The 22,919-nt window shown below is 33.9% G+C and overlaps 1 protein-coding gene across 3 annotated transcripts in view; it reads right to left on the bottom strand.

The window, feature by feature from the left end:
- RabGGTb (geranylgeranyl transferase type-2 subunit beta) overlaps nucleotides 1–21,130 on the bottom strand; it is a 181,312-nt gene extending 160,182 nt beyond the window's left edge. For 2 of the 3 annotated variants that reach the window (XM_085820869.1, XM_085820879.1), the window contains exons 1-2: nucleotides 20,973–21,130; nucleotides 15,066–15,173 (exon numbers count right to left, since the gene is read on the bottom strand). In XM_085820869.1, coding sequence (XP_085676995.1) covers nucleotides 15,066–15,173; nucleotides 20,973–20,975 — 111 coding nt within the window. In that variant the 5' untranslated portion in view covers nucleotides 20,976–21,130. The remainder of the gene's footprint in view (nucleotides 1–15,065; nucleotides 15,174–20,972) is intronic. The other variant, XM_085820874.1, reaches the window with a different exon arrangement.
- Nucleotides 21,131–22,919: the final 1,789 nt, after the last annotated feature.

Genomic DNA, 22,919 nt, shown 5'->3' with positions numbered 1-22,919 from the left:
AGTTCTTAATGCTATGGCAAGTTAGAAGTAAATTCTTGGCTTTTTTCAAACATTATGGTTTTCCCTCTTTTGCCAATAATTAGTACTGTTTTTTTAATTGTTGGGTCCCTATTAGGTGGTAATTTTACCAATTCCTGTTTTACTTTTAAATATTAATGTGTATTTTGGTAAGCCCGGTGGCGCAGTGGCTAGCAGATTGCGCAGCAGCACTACAGGTCCAGGTTCAATCCCCGGGCTGGGCAAGGTCAACTCAGCCTTTCATCCCTTGAGTGGGTCACTTGGGACTAAACACTGGGGGTCTTGTGACAAACTGACCACTTGTCCAGCGCATATGCTCGTGCACCTTGGTCAAGAAAGCAGATATAGGGCCACTGCAGGCCTTGGTCCACTAGGGCTGTTATGCCACTGAGTTTAGTTTTTTTGGTAATCTGTAACGCACTCGAGTTTCGCAGGAACTTACCACAAAGTGAAGAAGAAACCGTCTCTCTCTCTCTTTTTTTTTTTCCAGAAAAGACGGAGATTAGAAGCAAATTCCACATGTAATCACAATCATGAAGTGAAGCTTTATTTTTCTGACAGAGTTAGATGGCACTGCAATGTTTCTACCTGCCACCGCAAGAACAGCATTCATAAAGACACATGGTTTGAAACATCCAGATTAAGTTTTCTAGCATCTTGTAAGATTCATTTTATGCTGGAGTGAAGAAATGACATGAATCAAATGGTGTGAAAAACAACTGGAGATGAATGATTCAATAATAGGAGATTGGAGCAACTCCTTCTCTAGTGAAACATGAGAAAAAAAAAAAAAAAAAAAGTGGTCCTAAAAGGATCATTGAAATCAACCAAAGCTTGTTTACCAAACAAATGAGCAATGCTCATCAAAGTCTTCGGAAACAGTGGATATTTGGGGGTATTTGCTGCAAGTATAATCGTTCCAAATGAATGCTTCCTAGTTAGGGTTCTAGGAAGTATTCATTTGGAATGATTACGCTTAACCAATGAATGCTTCCTAGTTAAGGTTCCAAACTGTTCTCTACCAGTTACCAGTACTCTTAGATGGAAGGAAAAAACAGTATTGAAGAAGGAACTATTGTTTATTCCGATTCCTGGAAGGATTACTGCACCACTAAAATTGAAGAAGCGGGTCCACAGCATTTCAAAGTCAACCTCAGGTATAATTTCGTCGACCCCGACACTGATGTAAATATGCAAAAAATCCAATGACTTTCGGGCATTGCCAAAAGGAGAAATATAAAACATCGGGGCACTACCTATCAGCACATGGGGTTGTACCTTGCCAAATTTAAGTGCAGAGAAGGGTCCATTTGAGGAAATTCTCAAGGACATTTGCATATTTTAAAAGAATGAAATAAATATAAAAATTTTGGTAAAAATACATTTAAGGATTGGTCAAATACAAAACCAAAATAACAAGTTAAAGAATTATACAAACTCAGTGTCCATGTACACATCGATCTATTTTCATTAAAAAAAATCAGGGAATTGCACAAACTCAGCACTGAGCACTCCCTTGACTTTGCCCATGTGCACATCAATCTATTTCCACTTTAGAAAAATCAGGAGAATGACGACATCATATAATATTAAAACAAAGTTACTCATCACCAAACTTGAATGAAATTTGTATTTAATCGAAGCTCTGCATTTTAAATCACACAATGAAATAACATAAATGAGGAAATACATCTTACTGCATTTACGCACTACAAAAAGGAAATATCATGATGATATTTAGAAATTTGTATGTCTTCAGTCTGTGGCACACGAAATTCCTTAACAGCATCCAAAAACTTTAAAAAATTATCAGAACTAGAATATGCATACTGCCGTCACCATATAAATTCACAAAAATAAGGATAAAAAATATCCTCCGTAGTGCAGGACCTGTCGGTGGTATTTCTACATAAACCTTTCTTGCGACAAACCCATTCAAAGCCATCTGAACCATCTTTACATTTAACCATATGCATTTCCTTCGTACAAACAGGACACTTATAATGACTGAGTAAACCTTCATTTACACACAAGTCAATTAATGCTTTTTTTTTTTTTTTTTTCTCTTTCATTCCAAATTGTACAAAAACTTGACATGAATCTCTTCACATACAGCCATTTTAAGGTGTACAGCACAAAATAAGCAATGTACTTCCTAACTGACATCCAACACAGAAATAAACCCTTACAAATATTTTCTCATCAGTCAAATTCACCGCAATCATGCAATCAATCACATCATAAAAGGGTTTCCATAACATTCAACTACTCAGGTTACCATAAACGAAACAACAATTTGGTGATAAATGAAACAATATCTTCGCCATAATCCAAGGAGTCCCCTAAAATATAGACTAACCAAAATTTCTTCTTTGTATATTCATGAAAATAAATACTTTTTTTCCCCTATATTGATGAATGTTTTTGGCTTTGTTTTGGATAGTGGCAATTTTGTTCTGTTCACTTGTGCAAGCAGTTCTAAAATGTCATCCCCCCCAAAAAAGTTGGTGGGATTTATGCCCAGCTAATCAAAAAGTACCAAATAAACTTTTTTGATAGACATGCTTACATGATTGTGTTTCACTTAATAATGATAGGAGACACTCTTGCTTCAGTTAATTTAGAAAAGTAGATGTTTATAAATGAAGTGATAAAGATAGACAGCCACATATGTTTCAAATGAACACCTGCATGGGTGCTGAAACTTGAAATAATAATATCAGATACAGCTGTCCAGTAGGCATTATATAAATATTTGAGAAGGCTAATTAATGTCATAATTAAGTTATGTACTTAAAAATGACTTTATAAGATAACTTACAGATATTTATTACATCAAACCATAAGCATAATATGAAACAATATGTAGTGGAGGTTTGTAAAGAGAGAGATCACCTCACCTGAATTTTTTAGGGCCTCCTTTCTTAATCTGTTAAACAGGGAATGGGCATTTTTTTCCCCCACAGTCATAAATAATGTCATAACATCTCAAATAATAAAAGAAAATTGTTTTTAACTTATTGATTTTTTTTTATTTCCACAAAAAATTTTATATTTAATGCATAAATCAAGTACTTTCAATGTACAAAGGATTAATTTGCAGTATGATATTTCTTGAAGCAATGTGGCATACTTTTCAAATAACTTTTACACATATTTCAAAGAAAATGACAATTATTAAAATCACTAATATGTAAAATACTCAAATGCAGACTAAAATGACGCTAAATTGTGCAGATTAGATTTACAGTGTATAAGTAGACAAGCTACCTGAGATTAAATATTAGATGACAAATTCTTAAATATTTTTGTTACTATCACATTAACCCTTTGACACGTGCAATATTATTTTCATAATTTTTAACTAAAAAACTCTAGAAATTGAATATGATGATTCTGGAGACAAATAATATATGAATTTTAAAAAAATCTACTCTTCCCTATTGATCTGTGGGTGGTGGTCGCACTGTGAAACCAGAGCACATCTAGGACTTTGAAACTTACTGAGGTAGCATTAAAAAAAAAAAAAAAAAAAAAAAAAATTCTGTGCACATTTTCAATAAATGATGAAATTTGTGAATTTAAAAAAAAATGTATAAAAGAAATGCATTATATGTAAATTTTTTACATTATTTCATAAAGTAAATCGTCAGGAAAAATTTAAAAATAAACATTTACGTACATTTTCTGTAGCAGTGAAAACGTAAAGACCTACATAATAATGACGTATGGATAAATGGATAAAAAAAACTCAGTAAAAAAAGATAAAAAAAAATCTTTTTTTTTTTTTTTAAATGCCAAAGAAAAAAAAAATTTTTTTTGCGGCTCTGTTTAAAGCATGTTTTGTCTTGTTGGTATATGTATAGACCCACATTGCACATTTCGCACATGTATCTTGTTTTTTGAAGTTTCTCCCTTGTGCTACAAAATGTAAACTGCCTGGATTTGCATTTTACTGGTTTATGTCCGGCATTATTTAGTCTCTTTTCGTCTGGAACACAAAATTTGTGGTATTTTATGTTAAAGGTACGGGCATGGTACTTGGTCTTTTTGGCTTTGGTACGGATCTTTCATTTCGCATTCATATTTATTTTATTCGTATTTCATCTCAAAATATTTATAAAATATTTTTAATTTAAATAAAACTTTTACATGATTTCTATTTTTAATTATAGCAAAGTATACTTACATTATGTTTAAACCACAAAAAATAATTTATAAAATCATAATACTAGCATAGGAAGCAAGTGTGTTGAGGCTCAAAGAAAAATCTGTGGAAAAGAAAGACCTTTTCACCTGGCACGTACATATATTGTTTAGTAATAAAATAACTCTGTGGTTTCAAAGCCCTTTATCTATACCTGGGTTAAAATAAAAATTCCTATTTGAAAAGCAGTAAACACTATTATGAAGAGCACTGGTTTCAAAGGGCGACCACTGAGCCTTTAGAGGATTGTGAGCAATATAACACAATGCTCTAGTGGCTCAGTGATCATGCCCTGAAACCACAAAGCAAATGCCATACATATACATAGATTTTTTTAATATGTGCAGTTAAATTATTGCTATTTTTTATTGTTTATGATAGAAATAACGATGTGAGATGAATAACTTCTGAAATTTAAAGTTGCTTATAATAATAAAGGAAGTTATTTTGTTTCATTGAAAACAAATTTTAAAAGGCATCCGATTTGAAGTACTAAGACATAAAAAATTTATAATTCTTCAGTCATTTTGTGTTATTTAGAGGTAAAATATCAGTAATCAATCGGTTTTTACTCAAAATTTTCTTAAAGCGAAAAAATTCGAAAATTGGTGGTTTCAGGGTGCAACCACAACATGTCAAAGTCAGACAATCAGAATATCTATTTTCCTTCTTGAAATCTTAACCATTATCACATCTTAAACTTGGTTGGCTGGTTTATTTATTTATGGCAAATCCTTGAAGACTAGCTGCCTAAGAAGAGGGATGCCTTTGTGGAGGACTTTCTAAGGGAAACTGGTTTGTAGACCACTATACAATGCCCATGCAGCCTACCTGTTCACTGGGATTCAAGCCTAGATTGAACTAACAGAGTTCAGCGACTTCACCACTCGGCCGCTCCTGGGCCTTACAGTTTAAACTTACTGCTATATATATATATAATATTGTACAAACTCTACGCAAATTATTTTTGTCTCGTTTAGAATTTTTTTCTTTACTGTTAAATATATATATATATATATATTCTTTACTGTTAAATATATATATATATAATTTATTTCCTAAACAGTATTGATTAATTGATTATATTATCTCCTAAGTTTAATTAAAGTAGAATTATTTTAAAAGTGTGAATCCATATTGGTAAGTTATATTTTTAAAGATGTTTTGAAGTAATTTGAAAGCAAAATGTTAATAATGTTTTAACGGGGACTGGAGTTAAATCATCATGAAGAATAAAATTTCAATTGTAAAAGGAAAAATTAAAACATGTAATCATTGTCATTGATCGGAAATTAGTTGACTTTTCAAGGGGAACAAACCAACTCCCGTTCAATGAATAAAAATACGTAAATATGAAAGTGTTTCGTCTTTACTCGAGTTATAAGTTAAAGCCAAACCGGCAATTCTAGTCAGGCCAAATATTTCCGCGAATAGAAGGAATTATGAACCAATGCTGATACTCAAGCATTTTAGTCAATTCAATTTGGAGTAAAAATCAATTACTGTAGAGAAATCCTATTTAACTCGAGTAACCGTCCCTGAAACTTTCATGTTTATGCATTTGAGTACTATATTATTTGTAGAAGTTAAACATTGGAAATTGTCATTATGAAATCGAATTCAAAGTAAAGTTGAAATAAACATAGAAGATTACAAAATAAGATAAATAATGCAAATTTTGTAAAAACAAATCAAAGACAATATAAAAATAATATAGAAAATAATATAAATAAGATCAGTGAATGTACATGAAGATATAAAGGCCAGAAAAGGTATTAAGTAACTAACATTCTTTCTAGTGGGGGAGTTGGCAAAGTGTTCTCTTCGTGTCTGACTCATAAGTGTAGGGTGTCCGAAAATTCTTAGCGGCAGTAGGGGCTTTGAATAATATCAGTCGGTAAGACTTGGGTGAAGTAATTTATGGTAGTGGGTGGGACTTGGAATTCTTGAGGGATGTATTTTGTGGAATTCTTATCTGAGTGAGACTGTCTGTTAAGATTTTTTTGAAAATACTAGTGAATGGAAATTAATTAATTTCTGGCTAATTGTCGTGTCACAATGATTAAGAATTTAAGAAGGAAAAAGGAATTTTCACTGTCCAAGAGCTAATAGACAGACTAAAGGCATGAAATTGGCCCATTTTTTTAGTAACAGTATAGTAACAGTATATGTCTGAAGACAATTAGCTTTTTAGAATATATACAATTGAGTAATTACACTATATACAAATCTTCCAACTGACAGTCATCCAACTTATACAGCCTTCTCAGGTTTAGGAACAAATTATCATATCCCTATCAGTTAAATGATTTAGAGTGAATATATATATATATATATATATACAGGGTGTATCAGTACTGAGGTTACAAACTTTCAGTAGAAATAGAGTACACCTAGATGATGAGAAATCACATAGCAATGCATAGTCGGAAACGCTTTCTTGGCGCAGTAGTGACAACACAAAAAAGGAAGGACACAAACAGTAAGACAAAACGTGTTTTTTATTATGTTTAGTACAGCAGAAACATATAAATAAGAACAAAAACAAATAACGAACGTCATTAAAGAAGATGTTTGAAATTACGACCCCGGACTGTGATGCAAGCCTCACTTCTCTGGTGCATGGAAGATCTGCATCACAAATGGACGATCGCATGGAAGATGCATGACATACTGTTCCTGTATCAAATCTGTGTTGTAATTTCAAACACCTTTGATGATGATCATTATCTCTTTATGTTGCGTTGTTGTTACATATGGCTAAATAGGAAAGATCAATTCAAACATATAAAACAGCTCAAGTATCATGCAAGAATAATGATAAATAATTAAAAAGAGCAAACATATATAAAGAATCAGAATAAATGAACATGGGAACAAAAGTAAAAAGTTAAAAATTTAAACAACAAGGAAAGGAACATAAGAGATGTAGTCTTTACAAGGAGTTCATGAAAGCTCTGGCATTCCAATATAGTTTACTCATCTCACCATGTTTCTGAGACTCTTTATCTAGTTTTGGGCATATAAGAAGATGCTCTGCATTTATGATGCCTGAATTGCAAATTTGGCATATACTAGATAAAAGGATGCCAATTTTATTAAAATGATGTGCCATGCAATTGCGACCTGCTTGCAGTCTGAAGTTTGCCACAGCCTCTTTACTGGGTTTCTGACAAAATTTTTTCCATGTGTCTTGAATGTTAGTCCAGGTTTGCCTGTTGATTTTACTGCCTGGTCAGATTTTAGAGTGTCCATTAATTTCTCAAAAATATGCTTTTTAAGTGACTCTGGAGGAAATGGTTTGCTGTCTTGTGGCACAAGTGTTCCTCTCTTCGCCAATGAGTCTGCCTTTTCGTTACCATCGATACCTACATGCGAAGAGATCCATTGAAAACAATTGTTTTGTTATGTTTATAAAGAAAGTTTAAAGTTTGTCTTATTTATGAGATAATCTGGGTATCTGTATCATGATTTATAACTACAGCCTGGATGGCTGCTTTGGAATTAACTAGAATAACTGCTTTAGAGAAACAATCTTATCTTGAGGTTTTCCACAGCCAGTGAGATTGCAAGGATCTCTGCATCAAAATTCAACATGAAGTGTTCCACAGCAGTACACTGTGTTTGATTTTAATATTGAATCAGGAATGTTTTTCTTTCCCAAGTCACATATATCTAACTGGTATTTGATATCAGTACATTCAAGGGGATTAACTATGACCTTATTACAATTCATTGGTTTGTTTTCATCTATTTCTTGTAATAATTTCTCACAAACCTCTGGGGAAGACATTTGGGTCTTCATAGTACTTGGTTTGCATTCGTTCACCCAATGTACTGTATGCGATGCTTTCATTTTAATGAATGTACCAACTGCTTGTTTCTCGATTTCTGTAGCAACTAGTGGGTTGGAAGTATAGCTTTGCATAGCTGCAATCAGGGTAGTTTTCACCACTCCTGTGATAATTCAAAGAGCTTTGCTTTGAGCTCTTTCCAAAGAGTTATTCTTCCCTTGTGTGGTAGAGATTAACATCTCACTTCCATATTTGAAAATAGGTTTAATGTAAGTGTTGCAAGTTTTACTTAGGGTAGTTTGTGAGCTTCTCCATTTGGTACCGGCTAGTCTTTTTAAAATTGAGGATCTTTTCTCTACTTTTTCTATAACAATATTCACATGATTAGTAAATTTTAATTTGTTGTTCAGCACTACACCTAGATATGTAGTACTAGTACTTTTTTAAAGAGTAGCGCTGTCTATTTTTAATTCAAAGTCTGTATTCATGTATCTCAGAGAGAAGAACTGGTAAACTGTTTTTTTTTTTATTATTATTTATAATATTGTTTTCTTTGGACCAGATCAACAGGACTTCAAGTGCATTATTCATTACAGTTTCAAGTTTTTTCCTTTGGTCTTCACATTTTCTGAAATTTTATGCTTCTGTCCAAATAACAACATTGTCTGCGAACATACATTAGTATCTTTAATGCTTTTTAACTTGGTTACCAAATCATTTGTAAATGTTAAAGAGGGTGCAGCTGCTAACTGCTCCTTGAGGTAGACCTAATTTAGTTCGTTTATAATTTGATTCCTGCTCGTTCCATCTGGTCTTAGCTCATCTTTGGGATAAAAACTTCTTGTACCAGTTATAAATTTTTCTGCCAATTCCATACACATGAAGTTTATTTAAAAGTCAGCTTTTTCACGTTTAAACTTCTCCATATTCTGTCGTAAAATCCCTGGAAATCAACAAAGACAGTTAAAGAGCTTCTCCCCAAACTGAAACTGGTTTCAATTTTGTGAACTAACTTCAAACTTGAATTAGTAATTGACATGTCTTTTCTGAAATCAGTCTGTTTCTCTGTCAGAATCTCGTTTGACTCCAGGTAAAACCTTACTCTTGCAATTATCATTCTTTCAAACATTTTGACTATAATTGGAAGTCAGTGAGATTGGTCATTACGATTCTATATATTCTATATTTTCAGATGTTTCCTGGCTTTAGAATCGGAATGATCTTTGCCTTCAGCCAGTTGGCTGGGAGATTCAGTTTTGCATTTCAGAACTTATTGTGAATCATTAAAAGGAAATTTCTTGCAGATTGCCCCAAATGTGTCATGAATTCTGAGAAAATATTATCTGATCCTGGTTGCTTACCGTTTTGAATGTCTTTGATAGCCTTATTCAATTCCTCTATTGAGAAATGCACTGTAAAATGTTTGCTAAGTTCACTATCCTTGATTAGCACTTATTTCATGTTTTCGGCAATTCGTTTCCTGCCTCTTTTGCTCTTTACTGAGTGAGTACCGTTCAAGATAGAAGTTCTTGAATATTTTAGCAATCTGTCCTGGATTGCTGACATCTTTGTTTCTTTTTTTGATGGGGGTGATTAGTTCTTCATGTTATTTTATTATTCAGTGTATTCATTATTCTGTAAGCCTTATTTTCATTAGTTCTGTAATCTAAGTCGTTAAGAAACCTATTCCAGGACTGCCTTTTGGCTTCTAAAACTTTCCTTTTCATTGCAGCTCATTCCTTTCGCCATTTGATTACATCCTGCTTGCATTTTTATTAGTTCTCTTTATTTATTTTTTGTTGTACTCTGAATAATAAAGATGTTTTTTCACACTGTTTGTGTCTTTTCTTCCTTGACTGCTGTGGCATCACTACCGTGTCAGGAAAGCGTTTCCGACCATGCATTACAAAGTGATTTACCATCATCTAGATGTACTCTATCTCTCCTGAAAGTTTGTCACCACTGTACTGATACACCTTGTATATATACAGTCAAAAGTCGTTAATTCGGACACCCATAATCCGGAACGATCTATAATCTGGACCTCAAAGCTACAAACTTTCTGCGCATGCGCCGCATTGACGCATGCACGTAAGACCTTTACGGCTGCGAATTTGCGTGTGAGCGTGCGCAAAATGCGTTTACGAATGCGCGTTTAATGTATAACGGAAGGTATAAGCTAAGCTAAAATCATCTAATTATCTATTTCAGTTAATGTTGCAGATTGCATTGTTCCTTAATCTTCGAATTGGATCCGGCTTATTATTTTTTGCAGACTGTTAGAGCAATTTTATAAACTTAAGCTTGAACTTTCGATTATGTCAAATAGAATTTCCGATATATATTTACTAATATGTAAAGGATCTACAAAGCGAAAGTATGTTTTGGAGTCCATTAAACAAAAAGTGGAATTGCTGCAAAAAATGGATAAAGTCATATCCTTTGTTTATCTAAACTTTAACGTTTGTTTATCTTAACGCTGCGGCACCCAATGAATTGGAAGTTGACCTGTCAGCACTATCCTTATCTTCAGCGCAGATGTTTTTATTTTATTTGGCTTATAATTGCTTACTAAATGTAGTATTTCATCTTGATGTACTCCGTCTTTGATATGATTTAAATCAAATGCCTCGTCATTATAATTCGCTTCCGATAGCAAAGAAAGTGACAAAGGTTATTGAAAATGAAAAAATTTTGATTGACAAATTACTTGGTATTCTGGACACAGCAATTATAGGTCTTGAACAGCAGAACTTTGTAACTGAACAAGAAATTATGTCTGTTTATAAAATTAAAGAGAATGTATTATCACATAAAAAACGAAGCAACTTAAACAACTTACATTGAAAGAAATGTTTAATAAAGTAAACAAATAAATATTAAGCTTTTTTTTTTTTTTTTGTAAATTTTGATACCCTTTAGATCATAATTGTTCTTTATTTCATAAATTACGGTTTCATATTTTTAATTTTATAATTTCTGCATGCCATTTTACCAGATTTAAACTGATGATCTATAATCATCAAAAATCGATAATCCGGAATCGCCGAAGTCCCGACAAGTCTGGATTAACGACTTTTGACTGTATATATATATATGTGTGTGTGTGTGTGTGTACGATAGAACAAAATGTGATAGCTGATGCTAAAGCAAAGTTTAAAAAGTTATAAAAGCATTTAGCAGAAATAGCAATAGAAGCTTCCTAAGGTTATATACTGTGTAGACATAGAAAACAAAAGTTTTAAACTTAACCAATTTATTAACAATATATATAAAAAAAAATAAATAAAAATACAATAAATAAGTTTGATCAACACCAGAAACTTAAAGAGTGTAACATAATCATTATCACAAATTACATTTAGTTGACTATTCAGTAACCCCAAGGGTTTTTCCTTTAAAGAATATTACACTATTAATGATACAGTAAATATATTACCTGATCTTTGAATACTGGCATTCAATACACAAAAAACATATCACACAACAAAAACTATGCAATTAATATGAATTTCACTTCACTATAAAAGGTCTATGCTTTTGGCCAAGAAGGCACCTGAAAAATTAAACTAAACGTTGAATGTTCTTGAACTGACAAAAGCCGCTCAATGTAGTTGCTCATGAAAAATCACAGCTTGGAAATATACTGGTGTGCAAAAATTAAGGACGAAGTAGAAAAATTAGCATATCAGCTGAACGAAGAGGCAGAGCGGACAGAAAGACCAATCAGGAGATTAAGTAAGGTGATGTACGGTAGCACATGCGCAGATATGCAGGTAGACGTAATGGGGGAGTGTCTGAGTAGTATAAAGCAAGTTGTCGGTGTAAGATCACTATTTCTGGCAAAGAGATTGCTCGCCGTATAGCAGTTAAAATCACACCGAGTTGCTGCCTCAGCGAGAAATGGCGAATAATCAATCTGTTAGATGACATCTGGGTGCTTTTACCCGAGGTCGAATCATTGGGAAGTTGGAGGAAGGCCGCAGTGTGACAAGTGTGGCTGCAGAGTTCGGAATTGCTCACAGCATCGTTTCACGACTTTGGAGACAATTTCAAACTACAGGAACAGCTATCCGGGGGTTTAGTAGTGGTCGTCCACGAGGAGCCACACCCACAGATGACCGGTATATTGCCTTACAGGCCAGAAGAAACAGGCGGCAGACAGCGGGAGAAATCGCTAGACACACGACACAGACGACTGGACATCTGATATCGCATTTTACCGTGGCCAGAAGACTGCACGGTGGTGGTCTGTTTGCACGATGCCCTGTACGGTGTGTACCTCTAACGCCTGCCCATCGGAGAAGGCGTTCTCTGTGGTGCCGGGAACACCGGAATTGGAGAGACAATAAATGGGGACGAGTACTCTTTACAGATGAGAGCAGATTCAGTCTGAGTAGCGATTCTCCTCATCTGGAGAGAGCGGGAAAGCTGCAATCATCCCTCGAACATCATTGAAAGGGACAGGTATGGAGATGGCGGTGTTCTCGTTTGGGGAGGCATCACGCTTTGTAGTTGTACAGACCTTCACTTCTTCGACGCAGGTTCAGTCAACGGGACCCATTATTGTAACGAGATTCTTCTTCCATATGTGCGTCTTTTTAGAGGCGCTATGGGTCCGCAGTTCCTTTTCATGGATGACAATGCACCATGTCATCGCACAGTAGCTGCCGAACAGTTCTTAGAGAGTGAGGATATTGAACGTATGGATTGGCTGGCACGATCTCCGGATCTCAATCCCATCGAGCATGTATGGGATTTTCTAGGCAGACGCTTGGCAGCTCGTACCTTACCACCAGTAACGATTCCAGAGCTTCGATTGGCACTGCAAGATGAATGGGCAGCAATGCCTCAACAACTCATTGACACCCTCATTCTCAGCATGGGCAGACGCTGTGAAACCTGCCTAGCACTCAGGGAAGATCATATCCCCTATTAAAGACCGGATGTTTCTTGCTGGACACCCATCACAGGGATGTTTCGGCCTTCAGTCGTATTGTGCTCCATGCTACTTTTTCAATAAAGCTTCTTTTTATCCCTCTGATTTCTCTTTTAGTAAGTGTTGCTTACATTACTCATGCCCTTACGTATTGGTGATCTTACAGTATTAAATGTGTTGACTTGGAAAGCTTTTGCACAAAGTTATATTGAAAAAGCCGTCTCGTCCTTAATTTTTGCACACCAGTGTACATCACCGCTAGACCTACAAAAAGACTTGTATTAAAGATGCCACCTTCATGAAACAGGATGCCGTCCATGGCAGTTGCTCACCGGAAATCACAGCTTGGAATTTGACGTCGCTTAACTTTGGAAACAGGACTCCGCCCACGGCAATTGACCACTGGAAATCACAGCTTGGTATCTATCACCGCCGAACCATACAAACAGGATGCTGCCCACAGCAGTTGCTCACATGGCAGCCGCTTTGAAGAATCCAGGAAAAATCATCATGGACTGGAACCATGGTCCTTATCGCTGGACGGCACACACGCAATAACGTCTTCCAATGAGCGCTGGAACGGCATACCAAGGAGCAATGAAACAGGAACAAGAAGGACTAAGCCAGAGCGACGCGAATACTTATACCTGAAGTAGACATGACGTCATCTCACGGCAGCCAATCAGCTGTGGCAAGACTCAGCTTTCCAAATGACGCAACATCGAGTTTCGTTTTTGCATGTTAATTAGGCTGGAACAGTTTCTTAATACAAACAGTGGCAGTGAAAAAAAAGTAGAAGTATTTGCTATATCCCTTTAAAAATAAGAACTAAACCTTATATAAAAGTTAGAATTATTTCAAGGAGGAGAGATGAGGCAAAAAAAGGGTTACAACAGGTCATATTTTCAACAATAGCTGCTTTAAAAAAATAACTGGCGAGTTCAAAATTAACATCTCTAGATTTGGTGCTCTTCCCCTAAATTCATCTGTTCTCCCAAATTCGAGATTTTTTAAAGTTATATAGCACTACTGGAAATGGGGCAACTGAAACTAATTACAGTACAATGTCTTTAATCCGAATGTCTATAATGATCTATAATCCGGACCTCAAAGCTACACACTTTCTGCGCATAATATCTTTATGCATGCGCATAATACATTTACGTATGTGCGTTTAATGTATAATGGATTGGTATAAGCTAGGCTAAAATTATCTAATTATCTATTTCAGTTAACGTTGCAGATTGCGTTGTTCCTTAATCTTTGAATTGGATCTGGTTTATTATTTTTTGCAGACTGTTAGAGCAATTTTATAAAAAGTAAGCTTGAACTTTCGATTATGTCAAAAAGAGTTGCCAGTTCTGGAGCTGCCAAAAGATCTACAAAGCGAAAGCATGTTTCGATGTCCATCAAACAAAAAGTGGAATTGCTGCAAAAAATTGATTAAGGCATATCCGTCACAAAATTATGCAAGGAGTCTGCCATTGGATGACACAAGAAAAAAAGAAAAAGGAACTTTTTGAATTTTTTGTGGAAGTATCTTAAACAACTTGCATTGAAAGAAATGTTTAATAAAGTAAAGAAATAAATATTAAGCTTTTTTTGTTTGTAAATTTTGATACCCTTTAGATCATAATCGCTCTTTATTTCATAAATTATGGTTTCATATTTTTAATTGTATAATTTCTGCATGTCATCTTACAAGATTTAAATTGGTGATCTATAATCTGGAAAAACCCCTAATCTGGAATCGCCGAAGTCCTGACGAGTCCAGATTAAAGATTTTGTACTGTATTAACCAATCATAGCTTGTTTCTAGAATTGCACCTACTCTCGTATAAAACCTCTGGTGAGCTAATTACGTCATTATTCTGCTAGCTTCCACCTTGCTTCTTTAAACTTCCTGCATCATTCTTTTAAAAAACCAATGTGTATAAGAAATTATCATAATCGTATGATTAAAGAGTATGTTGTCTATGAGGAATTACTCTAGTGTGCCTAGAAATCTGAAAATAAAGGTAATACTGTGCAACTGTGCTTCGGAATTAACACATATAACTTCTTAAAAAACAAAATCTATTTGAAAAATGTATGAAATAATACTTACATAATCATCTTTCTTTTTCCCATAAGAGCATATAAAATCACAGTGTTTGTCAAGAAATAACTTTGCAGGTAATTTATCATTCAGTACAACATCCCTTATAAGCACTGCCTGAATAAATGAAAGTTTTGTTAACTTAAACTCTCTTTAAATAACAACTGTCTACAAACCATTAAAATATGTGAAAACTACCTTGCACAACATTTAAAATAATAATTAAATCAAGCAAAAAGTATGAACCTGGAAGGAAAAAAAACAATATTTTTAATTTCTCCCAAAACATACTATTTTGCAAATATTATAAGATTTAAAAAATATATATTTTGGGCAAGGCCATACTGAAAAATAACTCCTATTATGAACATACAACAGACGCTATAACAGTAGGCTGTTTTCTTAAAAGTAGATACCTTTCACTATTCAATTAAGATAGGCACTTCGCTTATTAATCAGACAGGAATACTATAAGAGAATTAAAAGAAAAAATGCATGATTATAAAGCTATAGCAGGCAGCTTAAATCTCATGTCAGACAGGTAAGCATTAACTCAACAACATAGCTACTCAATATGCTTACAAAAAATATTAATTTTGAGGGGGAAGAAAAAATGATATGATCAGATTTATAAAACACAGTAAAGATAAAACCTGTTTTTTCCAGAAAAATTGCTTGCAGTTTTTCTTACTTTATCATAATCAGAGTAAACAGTTATTGTTTTGGTACTTTTCTGTTATATGGATAAGATTAAAAAATGTATGTAGTGTGTACTATATATGTATGTATGCATATACATATATACAGTCAAAAGTCTTTAATCCAGGCTCGTCGGGACTTCGGCAATTGCGGATTATTGATTTTTCAGGATTCAGTTTAAATCTGGTAAGATGGCATGCAGAAATTATAAAATTAAAAATATGAAACCGTAATTTATAAAATAAAGAAAAATTATGATCTACAGGGTATAAAAATTTACAAAAAAAAAACGCTTAATATTTATTTGTTTACTTTATTAAACATTTCTTTCAATATAAGTTGTTTAAGTTGCTTCGTTTTATGTGATAATACTTTCTCTTTAATTCTATAAACAGACATCATTTCTTGTTCAGTTACAAAGTTCCACTGTTCAAGTCCTATAACTGCTGTGTCGAGAATACCAACTAATTTGTCAATCGAAATTTCTTCATTTTCAATAACCTCTGTGTCACTTTCTTCACTATTGGAAGCGAATTATAATGACGAGGAACTTGATTTAAATCATATCAAAGACGGAGTACATCGAGATGAAACACTACATTTAGTAAGGAATTATAAGCCAAATAAAATAAAAACATCTGCCCTGAAGATAAGGATAGTGTTGACAGATCAACTTCCAATTCATTGCGCGCCGCGAAGTTTCTCTCCGCCTTGGCAGAACAGCGTGAAATTGATAAACAGATTTCGGAATGGTTAGAGAAACAAAGGATATGCCTTTATCCATTTTTTGCAGCAATTCCACTAGTTGTTTGATGGACATCAAAACATGCTTTCGGTTTGTAGATCCTTTGGCAGCTTCAGCATCGGAAATTCTATTTGACAAAATCGAAAGTTCAAGCTTACTTATGCCGGATAAAATTCGAAGATTAAGGAACAACACAATCTGCAACATTAACTGAAATAGATAATTAGATAATTTTAGCTTAGCTTATACCGTCCATTATACATTAAACGCGCATGCATAAACGTATTATGCGCATGCGTAAACAGCTATGCGCATGTGTTAATGCGTTGACGCATGCGCAGAAAGTTTGTAGCTTTGAGGTCCGGATTAACGACTTTTGACTGTATGTGATAAATGTAATTTTTTTACTAAAGAAATATTGATTATATTATTTCCAAATAAGAATTTAGTAGTAGTATCAAAAAAGAGGGAACCCATATGTAGGAAGTGTAATTCCGAACTTACTTTGCAGCTATTGTGTAAGTATTAAAAAAACTTGTTTTTGAACTAAGTGAATTTTAGATCATTCAATATATATAAATGTATACACACACTCTATGCATATATTTATACATTTCTAAATCAGATTTTAATAACATATTAAGTATCCTTTTTTTTTAAATATTGTAGGGATTTTTTAAATATTTATTTTAAATAACCAATTTTATTAAATTGCTAATCTTTCCTATAAGCCTTCATAAATTTAGGAGTTTCATTCACCTAATTGTCAGTGCCAGAATATTTTAATTTGGTAGGCAGCATGAAGGAATGCAAAAAGCAGGTTTCAGTAGAAAAGAGAGAGAGTTAGACAACCGACAACTCTGCTGTTTAAACGTTTGCTTATTGCTGGTTCAAGTGGCTTAATTGCATTTACTTGCTGCCACTAGTTTTAACGGGGTTTAAGAAACAGGATTTAGCTCTATCACTTTTTCATGTCTTCAAACCTTTAGTTTCGTTATCTGATTTCAATTACTGCCCAAGCAAAGGCATAGTTTGTTAGAGTCGAGTTGATGCATTGTAAATTTTAGAGTTAATAACTTCTCTTGTGCAGTCACTACTGTTCCAGTTTTCACACAAAAGTGAATCTACTAAACTCTACAATATGATCAAATCTTTTTTCTTTTTTGGCTCTACTCTTATATGCGCCCTAAAGTTGCCAAATGTGGCGTTATGTGTTGTATTCTGGTTGAATGCGTGTTCTGGTCAACAATGGTTTGGGGGGCGATGTTGGTTTTTGTGGCAACCCTTTTTACATAGAAACTTGGATTCGCATGTTGGTTCGTGTGGTAATTAAGTGATTTATGACGTGTTGGCAAAATTTTAGTCGCGTGCCTGGTACAACTATTTTTTCAGGTGGCTAGAAATTCTACAGGTATTTAGGAGAAGAAGGTTTTGAACATTTATTTGTGAAACATAGTACAGTCAAAAGTCTTTAATCGGGACTCGTCGGGACTACGGCGATTCCGGATTATAGATCATCAGCTTAAATCTAGTAAGATGGCATGCAGAAATTATAAAATTAAAAATATAAAACCGTAATTTATGAAATAAAGAGCAATTATGAACTAAAGGGTATCAAAACTTACAAAAAAAAGCTTAATATTTATTTATTTACTTTATTAAACATTTCTTTCAATGCACGCATGCGTAAAGCATACATTACGCATAGTCGAAATTAGAAAATTGCAGCCAGAAAACTATTTGATGTGTATTCGTGATATTTATAATAACGAGGAAATTGATTTAAATTATATCGAAGTACATCGATATGAAACACTATATTTAGTGAGGAATTAAAAGCTGACTAAAATAAAAACATATGCCCTGAAGATGAGGATAGTGCTGACAGATCAACTTCCAGTTAAATGTGCGCTGCCCCCCCCCCCCCGCAGAGCAGCGTGAAATTGATAAACAGATTTCGAAATGGTTAGAGAACTACTCCATACACCTCGCATAATTTGGAGACGGATATGTCTTTATCCATTTTTTGCAGCAATTCCACTTTTTGTTTGATGGACATCGAAACATGCTTTCGCTTTGTAGATCTTTTGGCAGCTCCAGAACTGGCAACTATTTTTGACATAATCAAAAGTTCAAGCTTACTTTTTATAAAATTGCTCTAACAGTCTGCAAAAAATAATAAACCGGATCCAATTCAAAGATTAAGGAACAATGCAATCTGCAGCATTAACTGAAATAGATAATTAGATAATTTTAGCCTAGCTTATACCATCCGTTATGCATTAAACGCACATATGTAAACATATGCGCAGAAAGTATGTAGCTTTGGGGTCCGGATTATAGATCATTATGAACGTCCGGATTAAAGACTTTGTACTGTATTAGTTTCAGTTGCCCCATTTCCAGTAGTGCTATATAACGTAGAAAAATCTCGAATTTGGGAGAACAGATGAATTTAGGGGAAGAGCACCAAATCTAGAGATGTTCATTTTGTGTAAACACATATGCACATGCGTAAAGGTATTATGCACACGTGTAAACGCATATGCACATTCGTAAACGCACGCGCAGAAAGTTTGTAGCTTTGAGGTCTGTATTATAGATCATTTCGGATTATGGACGTCCGGATTAAAGACTTTTGACTGTATCAGTTTTGTAGATAGTGAGTCGTATAAATATGTTATGGCGTGTTAAAGCGACGTTGCCGACTTATAATCGGAAATGTGATTTGGAGTTTTATTTGGCGGTTTATATATTTTTTCATTGTTGTTCTGAAATGGGAGAAGATTCTTTCAACAAATTTGTGGTGAAATTGTTTCGGTGATGTTTGAAATTGGTATTTTTGCTGTTCGAAGAAGCATTTATTTATGGTAAGTGCATTTTGTTTTATTCTTGTTCATATTTAGTAGAATGTTATGTTCACTGTCTTTTAGTATGAAATTCTGTTCTTTTTTTTAAATTGTTTGAAATTTATTTTAGTTATTTGAGTTCATTTTGTTGATTAGTGCGCAATGCCTAGATTGTTCAATTCGTAGATGTTTTATAAAGTTTAAACAGAACGCTGCTATTCTTGAAATTTATTGTTGTTATGTTAATTTATTAAAGCGAGGTGTGCATAGTTTGTAGATTAATTCGCTGCCTTTTATTTCGGATTTTTAGCTTAAATTGCGTGTTCAGAACGTGGTTTTTGCACGTGCGAAAATCGCATTTTTGCAGACATTTTAAGCTAAAAGTTCGAAATGTAGACAAAAAATTTAGGTAGTGATATAGCAGTGTGAAGTTTCTCGCCAAAAATGTTTGGCGAGAAATTTGCCGACCTGAGGGCACATATAAAAGTAGTTCCTCTTTTTTTTAATCCTATCAAATTCATTTTATTTTCATCAAATTAGGAAGGAGGAAAGAAAAAAGAAAGAAATAGAGAGAAATTTTAAACAATATCAGTCATGTAACTAAAAAGAAGTTTTTAAATTTAATAGTTACAATTAATGCAATCATTAGGGAAAAAAATAATTTCCAGGTTGAAATACTGACATAAAAATTTCTGCAGAGAGAGGGTAGGGTGTTATTCTGTGCTATTGATTACAATTTTTAATACTTATATATAATGTAAAAATAAATCTATTTTTCTAAATAATTTTTACTCAGTTATGAAAGAAAAACATACAAAAATACGTAAAAAAAACTAAAAAACAAAATAACAGAGTAAAAAAAGCAGCTCAAATGTAAGGTAAAAGTGCTTCACTAAATAATATAAAATTCATTATAAAAAATTACAATTACCCTTTTAATGATTTTATATTGTTTGAATGTCTAATAAATTCATTATACACTTGAAATGATTAAATTTATTGAGCTGTTAAAAATTTTTGTTGTGTTTGTTACTGAGCTATTAGAAATTTTTCCTTCATTTTAATTGACTTTCTGATTAGTACTATTAAATTATATCAAAGGAAAAGGCCACATTAAAAAGAGAAAGAAGGCACACAAAATGGAAGAAAGCAACATACGATCTTAATTAAAGGAATAAACATTATTTGATTAATTTTCTTAAACAGATGCTTCAATATTTGCTATCCATGAAAGAAGTTTATTGAAGTTCCTTTGAAAAAAGTAAAATGAAAAGTCGCCTTGATTTCAAAAAGTAATGTTCAAAATTCTGCGAAGTTTCACGTATACGATTAAATGAAAGTTATTATCGATTTTCAGTTATTTAGATTTTAAATCAAGAGTTAAACGACATTATAATTTTTCTCATCAGTCACTGAACCTCGACAGCAGATAAAAGAATTATATGTTTTTTTTTTTTAATAAGATTACTATACACTGAATTTTTAGTACTTTAAAAGTGTCAAATATCTTGATCCAATAAATCTTGTATTTAAAATAATCCAATCACTTTGTTCCTCTCACACATATGTGAACTATAATAATACAATTACATTAAAACTGATAAAAATTATTGATTCACATACCATAGTAAATATACAAATTAAATAATTCAATAAAAAGGTAGGCAAATGTTCTCAAGAGTAGATTTTAAACTCAGCAACCACGAGCGTAACACTGCGAATGTTTGTCGAAACCAAGGTGGTTATACTCCGTGGTCGAAACAAACAAACCATTCTATGTCATAATTTCATTAAAGTCTTTCTGCCCGTAGAATGATTGAAAAAATTTCGTACATGGCAAGGACAAAGTTAATTGAACTAACAGATAAGGTTCGGAGAACAGCCTTGGTTGCGCTAACTTGGCCCCGTTAAGGATATGGGCGACATTTCATTATGCCAACGGAAGTAAATATCATGTGGGAAATAGGTGCTAGGGAGGAAAGGAAAATACACGGGGAAAAACGGGATTAAGATGTGTTTATATTTGTTTGGTATCTGATTGCTAATTAGGTTCTGTTATGTTGCTAAATTAACATTAGAAGTCGAGTAATGTGCGTCTATTGCGAAAACGCAGGGCAATTACTTTTCGATCTGATTTTATATATGTATTAATATATCACATTCCTGCTCATATGATCTACATATGTATCAGATAACTAGCTACTTTTGACACTTATTTCTGGATGTGTATTATTTTATAACTTTTTCTGCTTTGAAAACCCAAGTATTGAAACAATATGCATATGCTTGTGAAAATATTATTTCAGTTATTCTCGCATAACTAACTATACTATAATCTCATGTTATTCAGTTCTCATATAACTACGATAGAAATATGCTTCTATTATTTACTTTAAAAATGCAGTATTTGATAGCCTTCCACATAGTAGCCATTCCAGAATTAGTTCTGTAATGTTATGTAATGTTAATTGTCTTATGCATTATTTTGTCTAAATATTCATTTCCATCAGTACTTAAATTGCGCCGGAGCCCACCGGAGCTCGGCTCCGGTGCTTCTCAAATTTTAAGATAAATTACAATTTTAGCCGGAGCGCACCGGAGACCTAGGAATGCCTAAATTTCTCGCCATGCCATTGTATCTAGTGTATTGTTCTCAATGCTTGCAGTTAGTTATCTTCGCTGGAAGCAAAATTTGTGTTCTGAAATGTGCGTTAAGTGACAGCGAGTACAATAAAAGTGAAATACTGAGATAAACTGCTCAAGCACGTCCTATACATCGTCTTCCCACAGTATCCACTAATGGGGGGGAAGCGTAACCAGCAACTTTACATTTAGGAGTCCGATTCGGGACGTATTTACCCCTGACACCCATCTGCTTGATGGCTATAATTATATCAACAGAGAGCCGCGATCAAAGAGAGCGTTCTCTCTCACTCTTTCCCCTCATTTTTTGTTTCCACCCTCTCATACCCTCATTCTGTTTCACCCTGGAATTTTCATCAGCTACACTTTAAGTATATTTCATTTTTGTGATAATAAAAGAACTCCCCCCTTCCCTACGATCAGAACTTAAATTGGGCCGGAACCCACCGAATGTCGTCGGCTCCGGTGCTTCTTAGTTTTTGTAATAAATCATAATTCTTGCCCGAACGCACCGGAGCCCTGAATAAGAAGGCTGCCGCACTCCTTTTATCGCTATCGGTATCGGTGCTACTCTGTATAAACGTATGGGTATCGGTGCTTAAAACTAATTGTTTAAAAAAATGCCCTGGAAAATATGACTACAGGAAACAAGAGATTAAGCTATACAATTCAGTATAAACTAGGAGTGTTAAACTACGCCAAAGTGCATGGAAACAGAGCAGCAGCAAGGCATTTCGGTCCAACACCTACCGAAAAAATGATACGTACTTGGCGACTGCAGGAAGATCAACTGAAGACTGCTAAAAAACAAAAACATAACCTTCGATGCCCAGCTCCATCTTGGCCTGAACTTGAAAACGCCGTAAAAATGTGGGTGATAGGTAAGAGGAAATCTGGGATAAGTGTTTCAACCAAAATGATAATCAA

The sequence above is a fragment of the Stegodyphus dumicola genome, chromosome 1 (genome assembly GCF_044657685.1).
Source record: "Stegodyphus dumicola isolate Sdum_Otavi_A_Nest chromosome 1, ASM4465768v1".
In the NCBI taxonomy this organism is placed as follows: Eukaryota; Metazoa; Arthropoda; class Arachnida; order Araneae; family Eresidae; genus Stegodyphus; species Stegodyphus dumicola.
The sequence above is the reverse complement of the archived record's forward strand: the minus strand, read 5'-3'. Positions and strand labels throughout refer to the sequence as shown.